The following is a 25,001-nucleotide window of genomic DNA, read 5'->3' as shown; positions in this document are numbered from 1 at the left end:
CCCATAAGGAAACCACACAAAAAGCTATAGGCGGATCTACCCTGTCCCCTAAGTAACAAAAGAAGCAAGACTGTCAGAGCTAAAACTCTACTCCTACACTAATCCTAACTCGAGGAGCTCATGCCAACACTCAAAACTATGTGCTAGCATGATCGTCGTCTGAATCAGAATCCAGAACGACCAAGTCTATCAACCCTATCCGTCCTCCCCTCGCTCCTGCAACGCTCTCCGATGCTGGACTCACGAGCTTAGGGCCCGAACCCTGATCATCAATGATCGCAACGGAGGGTGCACTAGACCCTGCCGAAGGCACTCCCGCTGGAATCTCCTCTGAGGGATCCTCCTCCTCTGAAGATGACGGTGGCGGCGGTGCTCCTCCAAGACCTGGTCCACAGTGAACGCCCGGTGGCAAGTTGAAGCTGATAGAGCATCGCCTCAACACTCCTGACCTCAAGAGTCCTCCACTATCCACGTGGTCCTCCATGATACGCCCCGAATACGTCGCTCGGTGGCTCGCGGGGTCAACCACCCACGACCCGGGGTCGTCCTGGTCGATCATCTCGTACCTAATCCCCCCCGAAGGGTGGACCATTGCGAACCAATCCGCAATGTTCATCTGACAAAAGGCGTTGTCCGCCAAAACACACACAGAAGACGCGAGGGTCAACTCTAAAGAACTATGTAAATAATAAATCCAATAGGTACAAATAATAGATAGCCACTTAGGCTTATAGCTAAAGATATCATTCCTAGGGTTGCATGTTCCACAAAATCATAATGACAATAATAACAATTAGCATGTTCCAAGTAAGTTTAACAAATAGCAACCACACTCATCAACTAAGTCAGTATGCATGTTGCGTGATATGTATGCAGGTTAACCCAGTCAACCAATATGCAATCCGGAACGGATGGACATCAACGGATCAGCCCTTCACCAGCCACGGTGGTGCCATTTCGGCCCGCGTGCCTCTTACTCCAACAACAACGGTAGTCAGATCAGCCGTAACCCGTAGGTCTGCCATTTCGGTCTGCTACAAGAGACGTCTACAGACGCTCTATCACGGAAATCCGGGTCTTATGACCATTTTGGAATCCGACGAGGTCCAGAGTACGTCCTGTGTTAATACCCCATTAATGTTGCATGAATGCAGGATGATTAGTCAACCAACGTCTCCGATCTCACTCGACATGTCGCCACGTGTTCTAGGTAAATTAAAGTCTCTAAAATCTTACCCTAAGGCAAAGTCGATTCTGCGACAAAAGACACACTTCACAACACACATCGCTGCTCCAACAGCACAAGAGTATCACATACTCGGGAACTAACGGTTCCCCGGACTTATCCCCAGGATAGCCCAACAACATCGCTGCTCCAACAGCACAACAACCAACGCTGCTCCAACAGCACAACACCCAACGCTGCTCCAACAGCACAACAACAACAGACTCAACACTTGGATCCGACGACACTTCTCGTTTTCCAAACTATGATTTTCATCCAAAGCCTCCTTTCGAGATTATTACCCTTACTTAAAGATTTAGAGGTTGTTTAATGTCTTATGAATTTTCTTTTCAAAATAATATCCTTTTTAGTCTTATCGCAATTCCTATAAGTTCTCGGGATCTTCGAATCCCCAAATGACTCCAGAGAATGTCTCGATCCATAAACCCTATACAAGGCCCGAACCTCGTTCGTCCTATCAAACTTTCTCAAAACTCTCAAAATAAAATCGGCATGACCTGCCCGCTATTCTCACCATTCAGAATCTCAGATTTTCAGTGTAAAGCATATTTAAATCATCACAATCAACAACATGTCATATATCAGTAAATCGCATCATAAACACTTAGCACTTAGCATATAAAGCATGCACCACACATCCTAGATTACCCACATAGCACATAGCATGTAAGTCAATCTTCAAAAACATTCAGTAGATGAATCATCTACATTGTCAGCCGAAGCCTCAGAAAACATTTTCAATCACACACAATCCCAGTGCATAAACAGTAAACAATGTCGAAACATCGACCCTAAGCATTAACTAGAGATTCAGTGAGAAGCCCTCACCTGAAGGTTCTCCAGCAAAAACTTCAAACTCTTCTTCACAAGCAAGGTGTTGATTCTCAGGAAATTCCTCAAAATCACCTTTAGAACAAAACCACAAAAATCAATCAGAATCTATCGGAAACTAAGCTATCGATACTTACTAAGGTTACTCGAAGTAATCTAGCCTCTAAGGTACGATAAACTAGCGTGAAAGACAAGTTTTCGGAAAAGGAAAATTTCCTCCTCCCCCCTAATAGGGCTCGGCCACTTAGTGTAATTATGGGGCTCGATTTTTCTTCGATCAAACTTGGTTCCTATGCTTTCATAAGCCGTAACTAAGGGTATTCTGAACTCGGAAAAATTATCGGATCAAAAACTGTCGCAGGGGTATTTTGGTCATGATTTTTAACTTAGGATTTTCACAACTGAAATCCCAAAAATAAAATTTTGCAGGGACGTCACCAACGACGTTTATGACAACTAATCCTACTAGCACTAAGCTAAGGCGATAGTTTACAGCCTAAAGATTGGAACTTTACTCAAAAACTACATAAATGGGTATTTTAGGCTCAAATTGATTCCGGCGGAATTCCGGCGACATAACGGAAAATCCAATCCGGCAGAAGTGATCTTGGGCATACATAGAAGAGGTTTAGAATCAGAAATGAAAGATTCAGGATAGTTTTGCAAAAACCCATAAACTATCCGCTCAGAAAACTCTACAAAAAAGCTATGGAAAAAGCGATCAGAGGTAAGGATTAGCGACTATACCTCGAAGCCTTGAAGTAGCAACTAACGGATCAACGATCAAGCAAACGATGAAGAAAAACTCTTCTTCCTTCTTCCTTGTTCTTGGCCGCGGTTTAGAGGAGAGAAAATGGAGGAAAATTGTGTTTTTTCTTCCTTTATTTGCTATATATAGAAGGTGGAAATTCGCGGGAAAATGAAAGTTTCGCGAATCTGATTTTTCCGGCGTCATTCTCCATGAATTCTAAGATAGATTTTAGCAAAGGAATTCCTAAGCTAAGAAGATGTCTCCTTGTATTTTTTGCAACTAATGCAAAGTCGGTGCAAAGTCGGTGTAAAACTATTTTACCCGATAAGTTGCTTTTTGCCTCGAATGTCGGAATGGAAAACTTCCTTCTGAAGAAAGATTGAAATCATCAAGAGAAATGGGTGTACGCGTGTGGAATATTCATTTGAAGCTCTGAATAGATAAAGTCCTCAAAGTCGGGAAATTCTAGGGTTTTGAAATACCAGGGATTCGGTTTCGGCAAACTTCCGATGATTGGAATCGGACGTTCGTAGATCCTAGAGTTTCGCCTCGAAACGATTGTTATATATGGAAGAAGAGAAATTCTAACATTTCTCTGAAGATTTTTGGAATTAACTGCCAGCGTGCCTAAAAGTGAAAATTAGCTATATACTAGGGTTTCTGACCTAGGTTTAAGCGTAAAACGTTCGTGTTATAACTTTTATCGATCATAATGCAATCCTTGAACTTTTCCTGAACTTCCTCCTTCATAAATATATTTCATTTAATAAACTTTCGTTCAGGTTTCCCTTCACATTACATCAACCCTAATCGTGAATAAGAAGTTTATTCACTTAGTATGAACTTAAAAACTCGGGCCTTACATTACTACCCTCCAAAAAGAAAGTTTCGACCTCGAAACTTAAGGGTTAGTAAAAAGTTCTGGATACTGTTCTTGAATCTTCTCCTTCAGCTCCCATGTCGCATCACCAGTGTCTTTATTCCAAATGACCTTCACTAACTCGATCTCTTTCCCTCTCAACTGTTTTATCCTGGTGTCACCAATGCTAATTGGCGGTGTCTCGAAAGACAGATCATCCTTCAACTCAATGTCATCCAGCTCGATAACATGTGTCGGATCCGCAATATATTTCCTCAGTTGTGACACGTGGAATACATCATGAATGTTTGATAGAAATGGAGGTAGTGCAATCTGATATGCGACTGGTCCAATTCGACGAGTGATCTGATACGGTCCAATAAACTTGGGCGTAAGCTTCTTTGACTTGATTGCTCGACCAACACCCGTCGTCTGAGTAACCCTCAGAAATACATGATCTCCTTCTTTGAACTCCAGAGTTCTGCGCCTCTGATCTGCATAACTCTTCTGTCTACTCTGAGAAGTCCTCATCTTCTCTCTGATCTGCTTGATCTTCTCAATGGTCTGTTGTAGAAGTTCCGGTCCTACCAACAGATTTTCTCCGTTTTGGTACCAACACAAAGGTGTTCTACACTTGCGGCCATACAAAGCCTCATACGGTGCCATACCAATGCTCGTATGAAAACTGTTGTTGTATGTGAACTCAATCAATGGCAATAAGGTATCCCAACTGCCCTTGTTGTCTAGAACGCAAGCGCGTAGCAAATCTTCCAACGACTGAATAGTTCTCTCAGTCTGTCCATCAGTCTGCGGATGATAAGCAGAACTTAGTCTCAGCCTCGTTCCCAAAGCTTCTTGAAGAGCTCCCCAAAAATGTGATGTAAACTTCGGGTCTCGATCGGATACAATACTTGTCGGTACTCCGTGAAGTCGTACGATCTCCGCTATATATAACTCTGATAGTTTCTCCACGTTGTACGTAGTCCTCACCGGTACGAAATGAGCCGACTTAGTCAGTCGATCCACGATTACCCAAATAGAATCGTATCCCTTCTGAGTTCTTGGCAAAGCCACGACGAAATCCATCGATATGCTATCCCATTTCCATTCTGGCACATCCAAGCTTTGTAGCATACCTGAAGACTTCTGATGCTCCACCTTCGCCTTCTGACATGTCAGACATGCGGCTACATACTCAGCCACTTGTCTTTTCATTCCTGGCCACCAAAAATTCACCTTCACGTCCTGATACATCTTCTTCATTCCAGGGTGGATACTTAACTTGCTCTTGTGACCTTCATCCATAATCAATCTTCTCAAGTCAGGGTTGTTAGGTACACAAACCCTATCCTTGCACCGTAGGATGTTGTCACTTCCTACCTTGAATTCTGGGTCTTTACCTTGACTTACCAAATTTCTTTTCCCGAGCAGAAACTCATCTTGTAACTGTTGGTCTCGGATTTCTTCCATCAATCCATTGGTAATTCTGACCATCCCAAACTTCAGTTCTCCCTTGGATAATCTCACCTCCAAGCTCAAATCCTGAAATTGTTCCAGCAGTTGCAGCTCCTTCACCATCATCGCCGAGATGTGCATCTTCCTGCTCAAGGCATCAGCAACAACGTTCGCCTTTCCAGGATGATATTGTAGAGTGAACTCGTAATCTTTAAGAAATTCCATCCACCGACGCTGCCTCATGTTCAGCTCCTTCTGCTCAAACAAGTACTTCAAGCTCTTATGATCACTGAATATGGTGAAATTGCATCCATATAAGTGATGTCTCCAAATCTTCAGCGCAAATACGATTGCAGCTAGTTCCAAGTCATGAGTCGGATAATTCTTCTCATGCACCTTCAGTTGTCTTGAAGCATAAGCAACCACCTTCCGATGTTGCATCAGCACACATCCCAAACCTTGATATGAAGCATCACAGTATACCTCATAAGGTTCCTCCGGTTGCGGTAAGACGAGTACAGGTGACGTCGTCAACCGTTCCTTCATCGTTTGAAAACTAGTTTCGCACGCTTCAGTCCATGCAAAAGGTTGGTCCTTCCTCGTCAGTTGAGTCAAAGGTCCAACTATCTTCGCGAAGTTCTCGATGAAACGACGATAGTACCCCGCCAAACCGACAAAACTTCTGATCTCAGTCACTGTCTTTGGCCGTTCCCATGACAATACGGTCTCTACCTTTGCTGGGTCCACAGCTATCCCCTCCTTAGAGATCACATGGCCTAAGAATTTTACCTCCTTGAGCCAAAATTCGCACTTGGAAGGATTGGCATACAACTCCTTCTCCCTCAGCACTTGTAAAACTTGTCGCAAGTGCTCCTCATGGTCTTCAGTATTCTTTGAATAGATCAGAATGTCGTCGATAAACACCACGACGAATCGATCCAGGAAGGTATGGAAAGTCATATTCATGTAAGCCATGAATATTGCCGGCGCATTTGTCACCCCAAATGGCATCACTAAGTACTCATAGTGTCCATAACGGGTTCTGAATGCCGTCTTCTGGATATCTTCGGTCTTGACCCTGATTTGATGATAACCCGACTTCAGGTCGATCTTCGAGAATATTGTAGCTCCTCGCAGTTGATCCATCAAATCATCAATCCTAGGTAACGGATACCTATTCTTGACGGTTACCTTGTTCAATTGTCGGTAGTCGACACATAATCTCGACTTCCCGTCCTTCTTCTTCACCAATAAGACTGGCGCTCCCCAAGGTGAAACGCTTGGTCGTATGAATCCCTTCGACAGAAGATCTTCGAGTTGGGACTTCAATTCCACTAGCTCCGCAGGTGCCATACGATATGGTGCAATCGAAATCGGCCCTGTTCCCGGTACGATGTCTATAGCAAACTCAATGTCGCGCACAGGCGGCAATCCAGGTACATCGCCAGGAAAAACATCCGTGAATTCTTTCACCACTGGAATACTGCCAACTTCTGGGTTCCCTTTGCTCTCCAAGCTTAGCAAAACAGAATACTCCTGAGATCCCTCGTTCAAAGCGACGCTGATGTGATTGGCAGCTAGATACTCGGAAAGATCCGAATCAGGAAATACCACTCTCTTTCGGTTGCAGTCCAAAAGACAATGATAGCGGGACAACCAATCCATTCCTAGGATAACATCTAGGTTCTTAAGAGTTAGGCATACTAGGTTAGCATGGTACTAGGATAACATCCTATGCTTAGTCAAAGAAACAGTTAGTACTCATCACAAGATAGCATCTAGCATACTATGCAATATGATTAAGCAATAACTTCAATCAATTTTTAAGCGAAAAATCGCTTGCAGACAATCAATTTTCACTCTTTGCAGAGTCACACAACCTAGCACAGAAGACCTATTCCTCAACAACTCCCGAAAGACTCAACCGTGCTCTGATACCACAATGTAACACCCCGATTTCGGTAGCGTCACTTTAGTAACCAAAAGTAAACTTAATGCGGAAAAACGTGAATATTTTTTTTTTGATAATAACTAAGACAAGACTGAAATAAATAAAACCCGAATGCGAAAAGCAATATAACTAATGTACAATATATAAACAGCCCCCGCTGTATGTAACAACCTCGTCACGAGTAACCTCCAGTGACGGAAAGAAAAGTGCAACGCCCGTAGGCAATATATACAAACCAAATGAAAAGGGTGAAGTGCCCGCAACACTATCCCTCAAAACTGAGAATCAGCTGACCCAATGGCCTGAAAATAAGACCTCCTAAGTCCAACCAACTCTCTGTGATCCCCATAAGGAAACCACACAAAAAGCTATAGGCGGATCTACCCTGTCCCCTAAGTAACAAAAGAAGCAAGACTGTCAGAGCTAAAACTCTACTCCTACACTAATCCTAACTCGAGGAGCTCATGCCAACACTCAAAACTATGTGCTAGCATGATCGTCGTCTGAATCAGAATCCAGAACGACCAAGTCTATCAACCCTATCCGTCCTCCCCTCGCTCCTGCAACGCTCTCCGATGCTGGACTCACGGGCTTAGGGCCCGAACCCTGATCATCAATGATCGCAACGGAGGGTGCACTAGACCCTGCCGAAGGCACTCCCGCTGGAATCTCCTCTGAGGGATCCTCCTCCTCTGAAGATGACGGTGGCGGCGGTGCTCCTCCAAGACCTGGTCCACAGTGAACGCCCGGTGGCAAGTTGAAGCTGATAGAGCATCGCCTCAACACTCCTGACCTCAAGAGTCCTCCACTATCCACGTGGTCCTCCATGATACGCCCCGAATACGTCGCTCGGTGGCTCGCGGGGTCAACCACCCACGACCCGGGGTCGTCCTGGTCGATCATCTCGTACCTAATCCCCCCCGAAGGGTGGACCATTGCGAACCAATCCACAATGTTCATCTGACAAAAGGCGTTGTCCGCCAAAACACACACAGAAGACGCGAGGGTCAACTCTAAAGAACTATGTAAATAATAAATCCAATAGGTACAAATAATAGATAGCCACTTAGGCTTATAGCTAAAGATATCATTCCTAGGGTTGCATGTTCCACAAAATCATAATGACAATAATAACAATTAGCATGTTCCAAGTAAGATTAACAAATAGCAACCACACTCATCAACTAAGTCAGTATGCATGTTGCGTGATATGTATGCAGGTTAACCCAGTCAACCAATATGCAATCCGGAACGGATGGACATCAACGGATCAGCCCTTCACCAGCCACGGTGGTGCCATTTCGGCCCGCGTGCCTCTTACTCCAACAACAACGGTAGTCAGATCAGCCGTAACCCGTAGGTCTGCCATTTCGGTCTGCTACAAGAGACGTCTACAGACGCTCTATCACGGAAATCCGGGTCTTATGACCATTTTGGAATCCGACGAGGTCCAGAGTACGTCCTGTGTTAATACCCCATTAATGTTGCATGAATGCAGGATGATTAGTCAACCAACGTCTCCGATCTCACTCGACACGTCGCCACGTGTTCTAGGTAAATTAAAGTCTCTAAAATCTTACCCTAAGGCAAAGTCGATTCTGCGACAAAAGACACACTTCACAACACACATCGCTGCTCCAACAGCACAAGAGTATCACATACTCGGGAACTAACGGTTCCCCGGACTTATCCCCAGGATAGCCCAACAACATCGCTGCTCCAACAGCACAACAACCAACGCTGCTCCAACAGCACAACACCCAACGCTGCTCCAACAGCACAACAACAACAGACTCAACACTTGGATCCGACGACACTTCTCGTTTTCCAAACTATGATTTTCATCCAAAGCCTCCTTTCGAGATTATTACCCTTACTTAAAGATTTAGAGGTTGTTTAATGTCTTATGAATTTTCTTTTCAAAATAATATCCTTTTTAGTCTTATCGCAATTCCTATAAGTTCTCGGGATCTTCGAATCCCCAAATGACTCCAGAGAATGTCTCGATCCATAAACCCTATACAAGGCCCGAACCTCGTTCGTCCTATCAAACTTTCTCAAAACTCTCAAAATAAAATCGGCATGACCTGCCCGCTATTCTCACCATTCAGAATCTCAGATTTTCAGTGTAAAGCATATTTAAATCATCACAATCAACAACATGTCATATATCAGTAAATCGCATCATAAACACTTAGCACTTAGCATATAAAGCATGCACCACACATCCTAGATTACCCACATAGCACATAGCATGTAAGTCAATCTTCAAAAACATTCAGTAGATGAATCATCTACATTGTCAGCCGAAGCCTCAGAAAACATTTTCAATCACACACAATCCCAGTGCATAAACAGTAAACAATGTCGTAACATCGACCCTAAGCATTAACTAGAGATTCAGTGAGAAGCCCTCACCTGAAGGTTCTCCAGCAAAAACTTCAAACTCTTCTTCACAAGCAAGGTGTTGATTCTCAGGAAATTCCTCAAAATCACCTTTAGAACAAAACCACAAAAATCAATCAGAATCTATCGGAAACTAAGCTATCGATACTTACTAAGGTTACTCGAAGTAATCTAGCCTCTAAGGTACGATAAACTAGCGTGAAAGACAAGTTTTCGGAAAAGGAAAATTTCCTCCTCCCCCCTAATAGGGCTCGGCCACTTAGTGTAATTATGGGGCTCGATTTTTCTTCGATAAAACTTGGTTCCTATGCTTTCATAAGCCGTAACTAAGGGTATTCTGAACTCGGAAAAATTATCGGATCAAAAACTGTCGCAGGGGTATTTTGGTCATGATTTTTAACTTAGGATTTTCACAACTGAAATCCCAAAAATAAAATTTTGCAGGGACGTCACCAACGACGTTTATGACAACTAATCCTACTAGCACTAAGCTAAGGCGATAGTTTACAGCCTAAAGATTGGAACTTTACTCAAAAACTACATAAATGGGTATTTTAGGCTCAAATTGATTCCGGCGGAATTCCGGCGACATAACGGAAAATCTAATCCGGCAGAAGTGATCTTGGGCATACATAGAAGAGGTTTAGAATCAGAAATGAAAGATTCAGGATAGTTTTGCAAAAACCCATAAACTATCCGCTCAGAAAACTCTACAGAAAAGCTATGGAAAAAGCGATCAGAGGTAAGGATTAGCGACTATACCTCGAAGCCTTGAAGTAGCAACTAGCGGATCAACGATCAAGCAAACGATGAAGAAAAACTCTTCTTCCTTCTTCCTTGTTCTTGGCCGCGGTTTAGAGGAGAGAAAATGGAGGAAAATTGTGTTTTTTCTTCCTTTATTTGCTATATATAGAAGGTGGAAATTCGCGGGAAAATGAAAGTTTCGCGAATCTGATTTTTCCGGCGTCATTCTCCATGAATTCTAAGATAGATTTTAGCAAAGGAATTCCTAAGCTAAGAAGATGTCTCCTTGTATTTTTTGCAACTAATGCAAAGTCGGTGCAAAGTCGGTGTAAAACTATTTTACCCGATAAGTTGCTTTTTGCCTCGAATGTCGGAATGGAAAACTTCCTTCTGAAGAAAGATTGAAATCATCAAGAGAAATGGGTGTACGCGTGTGGAATATTCATTTGAAGCTCTGAATAGATAAAGTCCTCAAAGTCGGGAAATTCTAGGGTTTTGAAATACCAGGGATTCGGTTTCGGCAAACTTCCGATGATTGGAATCGGACGTTCGTAGATCCTAGAGTTTCGCCTCGAAACGATTGTTATATATGGAAGAAGAGAAATTCTAACATTTCTCTGAAGATTTTTGGAATTAACTGCCAGCGTGCCTAAAAGTGAAAATTAGCTATATACTAGGGTTTCTGACCTAGGTTTAAGCGTAAAACGTTCGTGCTATAACTTTTATCGATCATAATGCAATCCTTGAACTTTTCCTGAACTTCCTCCTTCATAAATATATTTCATTTAATAAACTTTCGTTCAGGTTTCCCTTCACATTACATCAACCCTAATCGTGAATAAGAAGTTTATTCACTTAGTATGAACTTAAAAACTCGGGCCTTACAAGAAGTCCGAAGGATCGCATGCCCGTTCTTTTCTCGCCTGGAGAGGAGATGATGTTTGCCTACAACAAGTTTGCCTCTGTTTCGGTTCCTAGGTTTTCAGATGAGGATCTCTTTCCTGAATTGGTTGGTTCGTTCTTTGGAGAGGATGGTGTTCGACATTCATAAGAGGTTTTGAAGGTTCCAGAAGAAATTCTTTTCCCTGAGTCTATCAGTTTTTTCTGAGGGAGGGAAGGGGAAAGGTTAACGAAAGAGAAAGAGAAGGAGAGAGTGATTATTTACCATTAAGGAGTCTTAATGATGGGGTTACTTTTTCTTCTATTTCCATGCAACATGAAAAGTGTGGCAACCAGATTTTTTGGTTTCTCAATAAAGGGGTTTTAAATTTCAAATTAATTTTAAATACTCCCCTTGGTTGTAGGCATAACTTCTGGCCATGGTTGGGTGATTATTTTGGGCATTACTTTGCTAATGTTTTTAGACACTTCTCTCCTTTTTCCAATTCGCATCATCTTCCTTCTTTGTCTGATTCGGCTGGTTCGTCTCCAAGTTCTCTCCTCCCAGTCTCAGTCCTTTGTCCCTCCATTGTTTGGCCTTCTCCCACCATTGTCCCCTTGGCTCCTCCCACCGTCTCTTCATCAGTGGGTGGTTATCCTGTTGTGTCGTCCGCTTGCTTTGAGGTGGGGTCTTGTTCAACTTCTGAAGTTCTTGAAGGTGAGGAGGATGAGAATCCATGTGTTGGAGATCCTATTTTTGATTTTTCACCTCTGAGAACACGTCATCGAGGTCGGCCGAGGAAGAAGTTAGAGGCGAAGCGTGGCTTGGAGGGGTCTCCCCGTAAGCCTAGAGGCCGGCCAAGAAAAGTCGTTCGTGAGGAAGTTGCGAGCGGTCCTCAACCGGTAGGTCCTCCCTCTCCTACTGGCCCTTATTTCACCCGCGCTAAGAAAGTTTGGTTTACATGTAAATTGGCGGGTTTGGAGTTCCCTGACAGTGATGTAGAGGTAATTCATGGTATAGCAGAGTATCTTATAGATAATTGGCCTGGTGGTGCGTAGTGGATCATCACTGTCGTTTTGCTTTAGTTGGTTTTTTGGGCTTTTCTTGCTCTTTGTGGATTGTTGTGGTTTCTTTGGGCTTTTTCTGGTGGCTTTGAGTTGTTGGGTGTAATTTTTTTGTCATTTTTTTTGCTGGGTTTACAGTTTATCTCGTTTGGTCCCTCTGTAGGGATTGTACTTCTCCTATCATTTTGAATAAATTTTCCTCTTTTGCTCTCGAAAAAAAAACTATCCAAATGTCACTTATCTGACCACATTAGCCCATGTGTTAGGTTTAACTAACGTTTATGGATCGATGAACTAACATCGGTGGCGAAAGGAGGAGAGGCACTTGGTGGTGCCATGGCCTCCCAAGCTTTTCAAATTTGTATTTTTACATGTCATACATGTGTACGTGAAATGTAGAAATTATTGTAAACATATTACATTCTTTGTTCTTGGCCCCTAGCCTTAAATTCCTGCGTCCGCAACTAACTAATTAAGGTGATTGAGATCTTACATATTCAATGGCGCAAGCGTGAGAGGTTCGTTGTGTACATGTGTTGCGGATTGTTTTGCTCATGAGCTAAGCTTATGAGCTTGAGTTTGGACTTCATGTTATGGGAGTCCCCCTCTCAATGTTCAAACTTGCTTCTCTGATGTGTCAGGAGTGTTGTTTCTTCGATCTATTCGAATGTAGTTGTCTTTTGTTTCGAGCGTAAGCTCTCCTTCCAACAAAAAAAAAATCTTACATATTCAAAAGTTCATTAAACCATATCCTTCTTCCATAGACCAACGCGTGAGCATCCAACACTTTTCATGAGACTAATATGATAAATTTACTCAAAATTCAAGTACACAAAATGGATATGAATTCTAAATAATAAAGATATTTTAAAATACAAAAAAACAATATTTTTGACAGTAAAATACAAAAAAAAACAAATATTTTTGCTATTAGCTGTACATGTATAGTATATTCAAATTTAAAAAATAACAATAAATGCGCCAAATCAAGAAATGCAATAATTAACCTTAAATACAGGTCGTCAGCTACGATATTCAAATCTGTGACCTTTATGGACTTCTCCGCTAATGTTTTTCCCGTTTCTCCCTCACTTTCCTTCTCTGTTTGTTTCCACTCACTCTCACACACACGCACACAGCTCACGTTTTCTTCACGAGCAATGAGTGAGTACCTGATTTCAATGCTTTCAAACCCTAATCGTCGCATTTGAAACCTCTTCTCTCTCCTCACTCCTACCAATGGCGACGGCGGCATTCAAATCCACCACGAAGAGAACCCCCGTCGCCGGAGCTTCCTCCACCGAGGACACCGCCTCCTCCCTCCGCCACCGCCGTTCCCGGAGCCTCAGCCGACCCTCCCGCCCTCTCTCCTCCCGCGACGAGGATCGTCCGAAAGGGAGCTTCGTCAACACCGTTAGGGGCTCCGGCTTCCCGGAAATCAGCCTCGATGATCTCGCCATCGAGTTTTTCGAGTCCGCCGACCGCGGTCGCTTCAGTTCCAGGAGCTCTGAGTCGGAGGCCACTCCGGCCGGCGGGACTGCGTCGCAGAGGCGGGGCAGGTCAGCTTCCAGGAAGGGCTTGGGTGGAGCTGGTGGTGATGATCGAAGGAGTAGCATCGGCGGCGGCGGCGGTGGAGGAAGAGCGGTGTCAGATGCTAATTCGAGAAGGAGAAGATCGCTTTCAGTAGTTCGGTACCAAATTAGTGATTCTGAGGTAACAAGCTTTTTTGAATTTATATGTTTAACTCTACCATATTTATTAGGCTCATTTGGTTTAAATAGCTTGTTATAGATTTTAAAAACAATGAATGTTTGGCTTGCAATCAGCTGATCTAGAAAACACTTGAACGACTGCAAGTACAATGACAAATTTTAATAATTACAGAACACATAAAGAGCATGAATACATAAGTTGATGTTCCAATAGCTAGAATTAATCATTGTAAATTTAATTATTGTGATATTTTCCATCTGTATCAGTATAGAAATTTTTTAAAAAAGTGATAATTTTGTAAAAGTCTACATTGTCCTACTCGACACTGGTGCTTCATCTCCTTCAAGGGAACTGGTCCTAGTTTCATCAATATGCCCCTCTTGAGGACAATTGGTGGTCTGCTTAGGCGGATTGGCGAGTTCTGATGCGTCATACTCTTCGCAAGGGGAATGTTGTGGCTGATTTCTTAGCCAAACGTGGTGCTCTCTTACCGGATGATCTGTTGATTCTGGAGCACCCCCTTCTGGGCGACGTCGTTTTTTGTCGGCTGACTCTTCGGGAACTTTTTTCCTTAGGGGCTAACTTGCTGTTTTTTGTTAACATTGTCCAACACAGATAAATGTCTAACAGGATGTTATTTTAGACTGTCTTCATTGTGATTAATCTGGCATTTGTTAGTATGCCATTTAAGATGAGAATTTGAAGTTTGAGTGATTCTGTGTAGGTAATAGTAGATATTGAGCAAATAGAGCAATATGCTCATATGTTGAGTCTAGCAGAGCTATGAGCTCTATTTTGTATCCGCAAATTGATAAAGCAAATTTCCTTGAAAGCAACAGCTTAATGAAACTATTATGTGATTTAGGGCCCAAATTTGATTTTGTATCCTGTTTTATGAGAGATATGGTCTAATTTCAATATACATTTTAAATCTTCTAGCTAGTAATCTGTTTAGTCAGGTTAATTTTGGGAAATGCAGAATGAAGGAAAATAAAAGTACAGAAAACATAGCAATTTTCTAATGCATGTTTTATGTTAGGACTTAGGACTCACCTCATTCCTCCCATGTTGTTCCCTCTTATTTGCTTCCCAGGCAAGGCACTACTCAGTAATGACCATACTATTCTCTCCAACAGTATGGTCATTTAAGAAGAGTCCAGGGATGATTCAAACTCCTGAGAGTTGCTTTTGATGTTTGGGTGGAATTTTGTTTTTTACCTTTAGAGAGGCTGAGATTGTTATGTAATTGCTGACTTCTTTAAACATAAAATTACTTAGTCTAATCCTGCCGTCTAATCTATTGGATATGTCAGCGTGTATTTTATTTAATATTTTATCTGATAACGTTCTTCTTCTTTTACTTTATCATTTATATTTAAGTTTAATCCTTGAATAAATATAATTAACCAAAGAGCTGTGGGATTGAATCCTTGAATAAATATAATTGTTATTTCAAGCGTCTTATCAGAATACTTGATTTTGGGATTGAATCCTTCACGCTGCATTACTTGCACTTTAACTTAGCGTCACCTTCCCCACTTGTGTGTTTGACCTCCAACTATTCTATTTTGTAACTCTCTTAAAAATGTTTCATTAGAAAAATACATTGATGTATTTATACATCTACATATCTTGCATCATGCAGAGTGACCTGGATCATTCTCAGAATTCTAAAAGTCGTGCAAATCTGAAAAATACTGATTTTGGAAACAAGCTAATACTCAAGCCAGTTGCTTCAGATCAAAGACCAGCACTGAGAAAGTCCCTAAGCCAGAAGGACTTGAGATCATATGATGGCTACTCTGTAAGTGTGGTAGCTTTCTGGATTCTGTTGTTAAATTTATATTTGTTTATGTCTTGCGGTGAAAGCTTCTAGTAGTTGTAATTTTTTCATCGGGAGAATCCAAAAATTGAAACTGTTATACTATGTTTTGGAGAGCTTGGATGGTGCTATTTGCAAATAAAGATGGAGAGAAAGGGAGTTGATAGAACTTTTGCAATAATGCAATGTCAATATATATATCATAGATACACACTCAAAAGAATAAGCAGATAATAGACAGAGGTTAAAAAGAAACATGCTCTGGTCATTTATTACATTTCTATCAAGGCAATGCAAGCACTCACTGGGTGCCAAGTTCTGAGGGTATGAAATCTTATTCCTGCCCATGTACCGAAGGGAATGGGCTCCCCCGTCATACCTACTCCATCACATGATAAAAATCTTCCAAATAATGGGTTTCTTCTATAGACCATCCAGCCTCGTCCTCCCAAACATAGCCTTATGAAAGATGGTTTTGACATCTATGTCTTGTTAAGTTATTCTCGTTTTCTGGTTTTTCAGAGTCATTCTTCAGTTCTCACTGATGATGAAGGAGCAGGTGCTCACTTCAATAGAAGTGGAATGGAGAAACTGCGAGCAGGATATGCACAGAAGAAGGTTGGTGAATTACAGTGTTATAAGGAGCACTGCCTAGGTTTGATGAATTTTACTTCTAATACTCTTCCTGTTATAAAATCTTCAGATGCCACTTCCTGACATGGATAATGGATTGCACAAAGCAATGCGGAAGGAATTAAGGCATATGGAATCTGAACAAGTCTGTGAAATGTGAATTAGTTTTGTGTAAATCTGCTAGTTTGTTGTTCTCTGGCATGCATAGTCACTGCAATTGCATATTCTGTTTTGTTCACCAAAGATTTTCCTACTTTCTTATGGAAACTTCCACTTTTAGGCTGTGGTGAAATCAAGGCCCTCCTCTTCATCCACGGGTGATTGCATGCTGTCGGACAATGCTGATGTCATTAAGGGATTTAAGGCTATTTCTTCAATCAGAAGGAGCTATGAAACTGAACTGGAACAGGTAAATTAAAGTGAAAAATGACTTAAAAATTTTCTTTCTTTCATACTTATAACATTTTATTTTATTTTATGAAGTGGCATGAATTGCTGACTTCATAATGTTCTAAGCCTAAGGAAATCAGTTTTCATTTTCATTTTCTGATGTTAATACTACCTCCGATCCTTATTATAAGAAACAAATAATTATCTTATGTCCACTAAGAAATATAACTAATGCCCTTGCTAGCATTAAATTTGTTCTTAACTTATATTAATTTCCAAGATTACCCTTAACCACGTAATTGTAGAATGGAAAGGGGGAGAAAGAGTCCAATTAATGTGATACACTAAGTTGTAGTATTGTATAATTAAATAAGGACCTCTTTTGTCAAAACAAAAATGCGGTACAGAATTCAAGCTGGTTCTTATGAAAAGGACTAAGCTATACCTCAAATTTGGTTCTTATAATAAGGAGTAGAGGTGGTACCTGGGAAGCCCAACTATATGCCTAAGTCCTAACCATGTACTAGGATATTGGATGCTTAATTGCTACCACTCTTCTGCAAGTAGGGTATGCTGCTTCTTCTTTTAAACTTTGACAGTGTACTGAAAGCATCATCTCATTGTATCTTAATAATGCTCCCATAACGTTAACAGAAGGACTATATCACTCTCATTGCATGACTTATGATTCTTTTTATCAAAGTATTATTTGATTCTAGAATTTGTAAGGTAAAAAGAATCATGATTTCTTTTTTCTTTTTTTTCTTTCTTGTTGTTCAAAATTATAGTCAGAGAAACGAAAACAAGATTTATTGGCTGAAATAGTGTTTGAGGAGCAGCGAGGCAGAGAACTTTCAAAGATTGTTAATGAATTGGTTCCTGCTTCAAAGATCAATTCTATACAAAAACCAGCAAGAGCCAGGAAGGTATTTATCTGTATTGTCCTCAGTTTCCTGACACTGATTTCCTTGTCATTTGAATTAAATGTTTTTTAGTTTTTCTTTGCGAAGGACGATACGTGTTTGTTTTTTAAGCAGTGCCTTTATTTTATTTTATTTTCCAGAGAAGTACTGACAGAAGTAGAATGTCCATGCGCTTGACTGAGGAGGCTGAGAAATATATTGAGGATTTTATATCAAATGTTGAAGATACAGATATTTCGTCACTTGATGGTGAAAGGAGTGAGACAAGCTCATCCATTGGAGGACTGATAAAACCAGAAACATCTAATAGTCCACCAATTCCTAGATCTATTCCTGCTTTGATGGATGGGATTACGTTGCCATGGTTGCAATGGGAGACATGTAATGATGCTTCTCCTATGACAAGCATGAATAACACCCTTATAACTTCAAAAACTGCGAGTTCCACTCAGGTTGTCACTCAACTGTCAAACTATTTTTAAATGAGTGTTTGAGATATTTAGATTATTGATAGGAGTAACATGACCATATAATTATAAATAACCATACGAATATGTCTTCCCATTGACTCATGTCTTTCACAAGCACACTTACATTGACTACTAAAAGCAGTCTTGAAATTCTTATTTGACTATATATAATTCTTATTTTCTACTTTTATGTGACTTGGATTATTGAAATTCTTTCATTCCTATCATAGGAAACCACCAAACTTCAAGATCAACGTAGCCATTCTGCCAGCAGCCGCGGAAGCTGGAGCCCTGATTGCCTTCAGGAATATATTGGGAAGGATGTATTCAATAAAGTTTATGGCTACAAGGACCAGTCATTCTCAGCTAAGTCTAAAGAATTGAGGTATGACATAGATGATTATCTCAAAGTTAAAACCAATGAAGACTTTCTGGTTGAGAGATGGAAGCAAAGACAGAGAATTAATTCAGGTAGTCTACTATTATGTCACCCAAGATTATTTTAGACATCATCTGTTCAAAGATGGCCAATGGCCCTTCACCCCCTGTATCGTTTTCCCCCTTCACTCCCGGTATGGTGGTATGGTTTATATGTACAGATAATCACAATTCATATTATGCTACCATATATTTAAAGACAAACACGTTGATAAACTATAAGCATCATATGTGCAAGTGTTTTTTTTTTTTGGTTAAATTATGTTGCAATATTATTTTTATTGGCTGCAATAGTCGCTATTATGTGGATAATGTTACTTCCTCAGCACCCTTGACTTGCCACTGCAGAAGTGTTTATACCTCTCTGGGCCCGTTTGGTGTGATGAGATTTTGGCAAGCCTCCCAAAATCATTCAGGCAGTTTCAATTCTAAAGCAAAAGTATATTGAAACTAAAGGAAATATGAGAACAACCTTCTCATTTAGGTATTTACAAGGGTCACTAAGGGCCTGTTTGATTTCTGTTTTTAAAAACAGTTTTCTGTTTTATAAAATTTAAAAACAAAAAAACGTGTTTGATAAAGTTGTTTTCTAACAATTATTTTAAAAACTGTTTTCTATTTTTTTGTTTTTAAAACAGAAAACTCATAACAGAAAAAAATTGTTCTTGTTTTCTAGTTTTGAATTTTTGTTCCAGAATCTTAGAAAACACGAAGAACAGGTTGTTTTTTGTATCTCTCATTAATGGCACGGTCGTAATTATCACCAACTAGAAAAATAGGGTTTCTTTCTCAACCGCGTATCATTCTGCAAAAGTTCAGAACGCTTCTTCTTCTCAGTGTGGGACTGTGGGTTGCGGCTTGAACTCTCTTGCCAATGAAATGCTCCTCTTCTTCTTTTCCCTCTCTTTCCAATGATCTGATCATCTTCTTCTTTTTCCTCTCTTGCCAATGATCTGCTCCTCTTCTTATCTTATTATTGATTCGGTGAAGTTAACATGATGGTGAATTCAAATCGTTTTCGTTTCTTTAAATTGATTGAGAAAAATTTTCACCCTTGTTTTTGGCTTTACTCTTCTTTCTGATTCGTTTTCGTTTTCGTTTCTGTTGAATTGAGTGAGAATTTTTTTTTGTTTTCGTTTTTGGCTTTGCTCTTCATTCTTTTGGGTTCTGATTTTCAATTTGCTGGTTTGGGTTCTGTTGCTACAATTGAAAGGTGGGGTGTACTGAGGTAGACTCCTGGAAAGGTAGTGTATGAGTCAATTGTGTGCTAACCCTTTACTGTTGGGTGTATTGAGGGTTCTGTTATGAAGTTCACATATTTCTAAAAAGAGGAATATTTTAAGAACATGGTAAAGAACAAAAAAACCATGAGCTTTTTAAAATTAGTATTCATCTTTGTCATTGTTGTTTAACAGTTATAAGAATAATGTGCCAAACATGTAGTTCGTGACCTTCTCAATTAGAATTAGAATTAGGTACAAGAGTACTGAAATATGCAAAGTGGCGTGGGATGCTTGTTTACATACTTGTGACAATTAGAAGATGATTAGCACTTGTCTAGGCCCTACATTATAGGCATGGAGATGATAGCATGACCTGGGGGATTCCAAGTTCAAGTGCATTAAGAATTTATCTAGTTTAAAGTAATCCAATTCATAAAGCTGATAATAATTTAAAACTATTCTTAGTAGACGACCTGCATAACAGTTCCTGGAACATGTAGAAATAGCATTTGGAATGCAATGCTGCCAATAAAACCATGCTGGTCTATAACTCCAATCTGCTCTTGATGGTCTCCCCTGGGAACTCCATAACCCCAATTATTATACATTGATGATATTTTATATATGTTATTATACTCATTTTTAAGGTTTATGGTTTCTTTCTAATTCTTTACATTCATCGTTAACAAATTTTTTCACGAATATTTTTTCATTAATAAATAAAAGTATATGAAAAAGTCTTATAATAGAGCTGAAACACTCTGGGAGAGGTTTGCATAGATGAAATTTTATCCAAACAAGTTTTCTATTTTTTGTTTCAAAAACATGTTTTTGGGACAAATTTATCAAACAAGTTTTTTTGTTTTTTCATTTCTAAAACAGTTTTCAAAATCTAATTACCAAACAAGTTTTTTTTTTCCTATTGTTCTAAAAAATAGTTTTTAAAAATTATTTTACAAAACAATTTTGAAAACAAAAAAAATGAAAACACAATCAAACAGGCCCTACCCAAACAAGGTGTTCCCTACCACATCCTTGATTAGCTAAATAATCTGCAGAAGTATTGTCTTTCCTCAAAATATGATTTACCCCAATACAACTAACAAGAGACATTAAATAATCAATATAATTAAACTCCTGTATCAGCTTCCATGGTCTTTTATCACCATTCATAGTCCATCCCAATGCTAAAGATGAATCACTCTCTATAATAACATTATGGAAGTTGTGTTGCTGACAAAACAACAGTGCATTCAAAATTGCTTGAACTTTCACTTCATATGCCCATAGATGACCTGTAGACTTTGCAAAATATCCCAACACCAGCCCAATATGGTGGTTTCTCAAAACACCACCAATGCAACTCATGCACGGATTTCCTTTAGACACCCACATTTAATTTTAAAATAACACAAGATGATGGGGCCCAACAAAAATTATTGTACGCGGACACATTTCTAGTTATTTTTGTGTTTTTTTTTTTTCAACGGGAAAAGTTTCATGGAATGAAAAGGGTCATGCCCACTACAAGGCTACAAGAGTTTCGCAAGCAACACAATTAGGCCTGCTAGCTGAAGTACATAGTAAACTTACATGAAAGTTCTGTTACACTTAAGCACATGACTCATTTGTACATCTAAACACGGTTAGCTAAAGGAGATTAAATAAAAAACAACTTACAAGCCCAAAGCCACCAAGCCCATCATCAACGAGCCCAAAAACTAAGCCTAATAAAGAAATCCAGATGTCGCCTTTTCAAGACCTTGTCATCTCTGCCGTCAGCATCTCTGCTACAAGGTCATCAACCACAACGGTGCACAACACCTCAAAACAAGCAACATATACCAGATCTGAAAGGAAGGAGTGATGAGACCATGGAAGTACTATTGGAGACGATGGTGACCACAACTGGTGGTTAGTGATTGGAGGTGGAAGTCGTGGGTGTGAGAAGGCCGCAGAGCATAACCATCAAACAGTGAGGGAAGAGAAGAAGACGGTGGTAGAGGCAGAGAAGGTGGCAAGATGGTGGAGAGGGCGGTGGCAGTATGGTGGAGATGGCAAGACAACGACACGGTGGGCTGATGAAGGCAAAAGGGAGAAGAAAACCAAACTAAGAAGAGGAAACCCTACTTATTGGGTGGTAAATCCACCTACTGTGGAAATTGGTCCATGCTATATGGACAATCCGTCCAAACCCCCTTCACCCACCAATACAAATGAGCTAAATGAAAATCTTAGATGCTATCAACACACAAGGCCTTATGGTTAAAAATAATATAATTTCTTTCGAGCCATAGAGACCAACACAGTGCATCAGGAATCAAATCCCAGATTAACTCTGTGTTTACGTGTAGTTACTCCCACACGGATAGTAGCAGCCCAACCGAACCTAGCAGTGACCAAAGCACTCCTTCTCTCCAACAAATCTTACACTAGAGAAGAAACGCAAGACGAAACTACAAAAACAAGTGATCTGATAATTCTACACACTCACCGCAAAAACTACTTAACCCACCGTCCTCCAATTCCACTCTTAGAGCATGAAGATTACACTTTATTGCAACTTTTTTTTACCTGCCAAACAAATAATGCTACCTTTGCAGGAATAGCTCTTGTAATTTTCCGATGCATAAAGAAAAGGAATAACTCTCAAAATTGTAACAGGTCTACTTTTTTAGCCGGTAATCACACATTTGATGTCACAATTAAAAATCCTAGGTCTTAACCAATCCACATACTACCACCCTAGCATGACAAGCCTCATTTTAGAAAAATTATTTTCCAAACATTTTTTCAAAAATAAACATACCCATATAATTTTATAAAAAAGTTGATAGGTTGTCTTATTTTTAAATTATTGAACATACATAGGTGCCTCTGTCGAAATTTTTATAAAATTATATGGACATGCTTATTTTGGGAAAAAGTAATTTTATGAGATAGAGGCAAATGTCTGAATTTCATTAGCACACTACAGTAATTCAAACAATTAAGGATCTTATGAAGAAAGATTGTAATGTAAAATTATTCCACACTCTAAGAGAAGACAATCCATGTGTATATTTATTAGCTAAGGAGAACGCTCAACACTACAGAAGGATCATCTGGTTATTTGAAATTCTCCTACCCATGCTATGGACTTTTGGTTGATGCTTCACGATCTCCTTCCTTAGAATTTTGTTTTTCTTTCCTTATTTTCTTGAGTTTCATTTCTATGCAATGTTAGTGTAATTTTTTTACACCGACATCTAATTATACTTTACCACATAAGTCCAGCCATTACATTCTTTTTTTAATTTAAATTAAAACAAAAATATATTACTGATGTTATGAAATCAATTGGATGCATGTGTAAAAAAATTACAATAATGCATTGTTAGAGTCTCACATTGGCTAGAAATGTAACCAATCAAGCACTTATGATGGTAGTGCAAACCTGAACTCTTGAGATATTTTTTGGGTTGAGTTATGTAAGACCCCAAAATAAATAACTAGATTATTTATTTATTTTCGTGTATCGAATAATTGAGTGTTATCTTTTGTTATTTTTATGGTATTTTCCTGACTCGAATTTAATTGTGAATCAAGGAAATTATTTAAATGATAACTAATTTCAGAATATGTTTGATTATGACACTATAATCAGTTTGAATGATAGCACGAGTCGTTTTCACACCCGACTATGGTTCAGAGTGTCCGAAAAATGCTATTTCAGCTTGTAAAGCATTGTTTAGGTTATATTTCAAATCGGCAGAAAGATTAGACCCTTAGGGTATTTTTCCCTTCACCTGCGTTCCATTACGAAACTTTCGACTGTACACTCAATAGTTTTCATTTTCCGGAAACTCGATTAAGTTGGACTTTATCTCCGCAGAGGACTCGAGCGAGACCCTGTACAAAAGGTTTTTCCATTCGGAACTTCTTTCGGAAATTCCATTCGCGCAAACCAATTTCATTCTCAGCTAGGAATCTTTCTCGTGAAGGAAGTTTTCTAATCTGACGTCATTTGCAAAAAGTAGTTATGCGACAGTTTTTGAAGCAAACTGCGTTTAAGTCTTTTTCTCATTTTAAATTAGCTTTGAAATGAGTTTCGACATTCTGTCATCGAATACTCACTTTTTATCAGCAGATGAATGTACCAAAACAACCGGACCCACAAAATTTTTTTTCCTTCTCCTATAAAAGGAGAAAAATCTCATTTTCTCCTTCATTTTGCACATGAGGCTGTGGGTTAGAGAGAGAGAGAGAGAGGGAGGAGGAACTTTGCGACCGCTTGTCCGATCGTCATGATTTCAGTTGCGTTGGATAGACACAGAGGTAAGGATCATAACCCTTGCATCATTTTCTTCTTTCTCATGTCTTTCTGTGCTCAAAGTTTAGAGCTTTTTGTAAAAAGGTCTGTTTAATTTGATTTCTTCTTTCAAATATCTTTTATACCTTCTATACACGTCATATTCATGATCCATGCGCTTAGATTCTCGCCGTGGTGCCGTAGATTTGAAATATGAGCCATAAACCCATTTCTACTCAACCGTTACTTTTTGACGCTTAAAGTCTCGATCTTGCTTAGCGCCTGTAGGATTTGTTGTTAGTAAATGCCTTGTTTACAACTCTATCGGTTTACTTTTTGAAAATTTCAACTGAGTTTTGGAGCTGTTAAAGTGGACCGAAAAGCCCTTATTCTAGTTTTAGCTCCTGTAATTGTTCCGAGTGTTTCCCTACCCTATATATCGCCTAAGAATACATAGGAATTAAATTAGATCGAAGAAAAAGTTTGGGAAGCCATATTTTTGGCTGTGGCCGAGACTTGTTGGGCTTTTAGAGGGGCATGAAATAATTTATGGGTTATTTTTTCCTGAGCTATAGTGTAGCTCTTTCAGTTGTCAAAATGTTCCCGCCGGTTTCAAGTCATTCCGACTTCTGTAGCCCGAGTTATGCTCGTTTTGGCGAGCAAAGGTCCTGTTGCCCTTTCGTGCCTAGATGTTGAACTCTGAAATTTCAAAAGCTTTTTCCGGTGTTGAATAATGTTATTAGATTGTATTGTTTCTTAGTGACTAAGCAATGATATTTTGCTTAAGGAATGGAACAAGTTGAGCTGAGGAACAAGGTTTTGGAGCAAGCCGTGAGGTTTCACGACGGAGGAGGACGCCCTAGGGAACTTGCTGAGTTCGAGAAATTGATATTGGATCGAATTGTGATGAA

General features: G+C 39.9%; 1 protein-coding gene across 1 annotated transcript; it reads left to right on the top strand.

Annotated features, from left to right (window-relative positions):
* Nucleotides 1-13,220: 13,220 nt before the first annotated feature.
* LOC130730012 (uncharacterized) lies at nt 13,221-18,792 on the top strand. Its single transcript, XM_057581885.1, has 8 exons — nt 13,221-13,900; nt 15,546-15,704; nt 16,245-16,340; nt 16,426-16,500; nt 16,636-16,764; nt 17,534-17,671; nt 17,809-18,120; nt 18,369-18,792. The coding sequence occupies exons 1-8, from the start codon at nt 13,427-13,429 to the stop codon at nt 18,642-18,644; spliced, it is 1,659 nt and encodes a 552-aa protein (XP_057437868.1). The 5' UTR covers nt 13,221-13,426; the 3' UTR covers nt 18,645-18,792.
* Nucleotides 18,793-25,001: the final 6,209 nt, after the last annotated feature.

Source organism: Lotus japonicus, chromosome 1 (genome assembly GCF_012489685.1).
Source record: "Lotus japonicus ecotype B-129 chromosome 1, LjGifu_v1.2".
NCBI classification, from domain to species: Eukaryota; Viridiplantae; Streptophyta; class Magnoliopsida; order Fabales; family Fabaceae; genus Lotus; species Lotus japonicus.
Note: the sequence above shows the minus strand (reverse complement) of the source record. Positions and strands in the feature narration are given on the sequence as shown.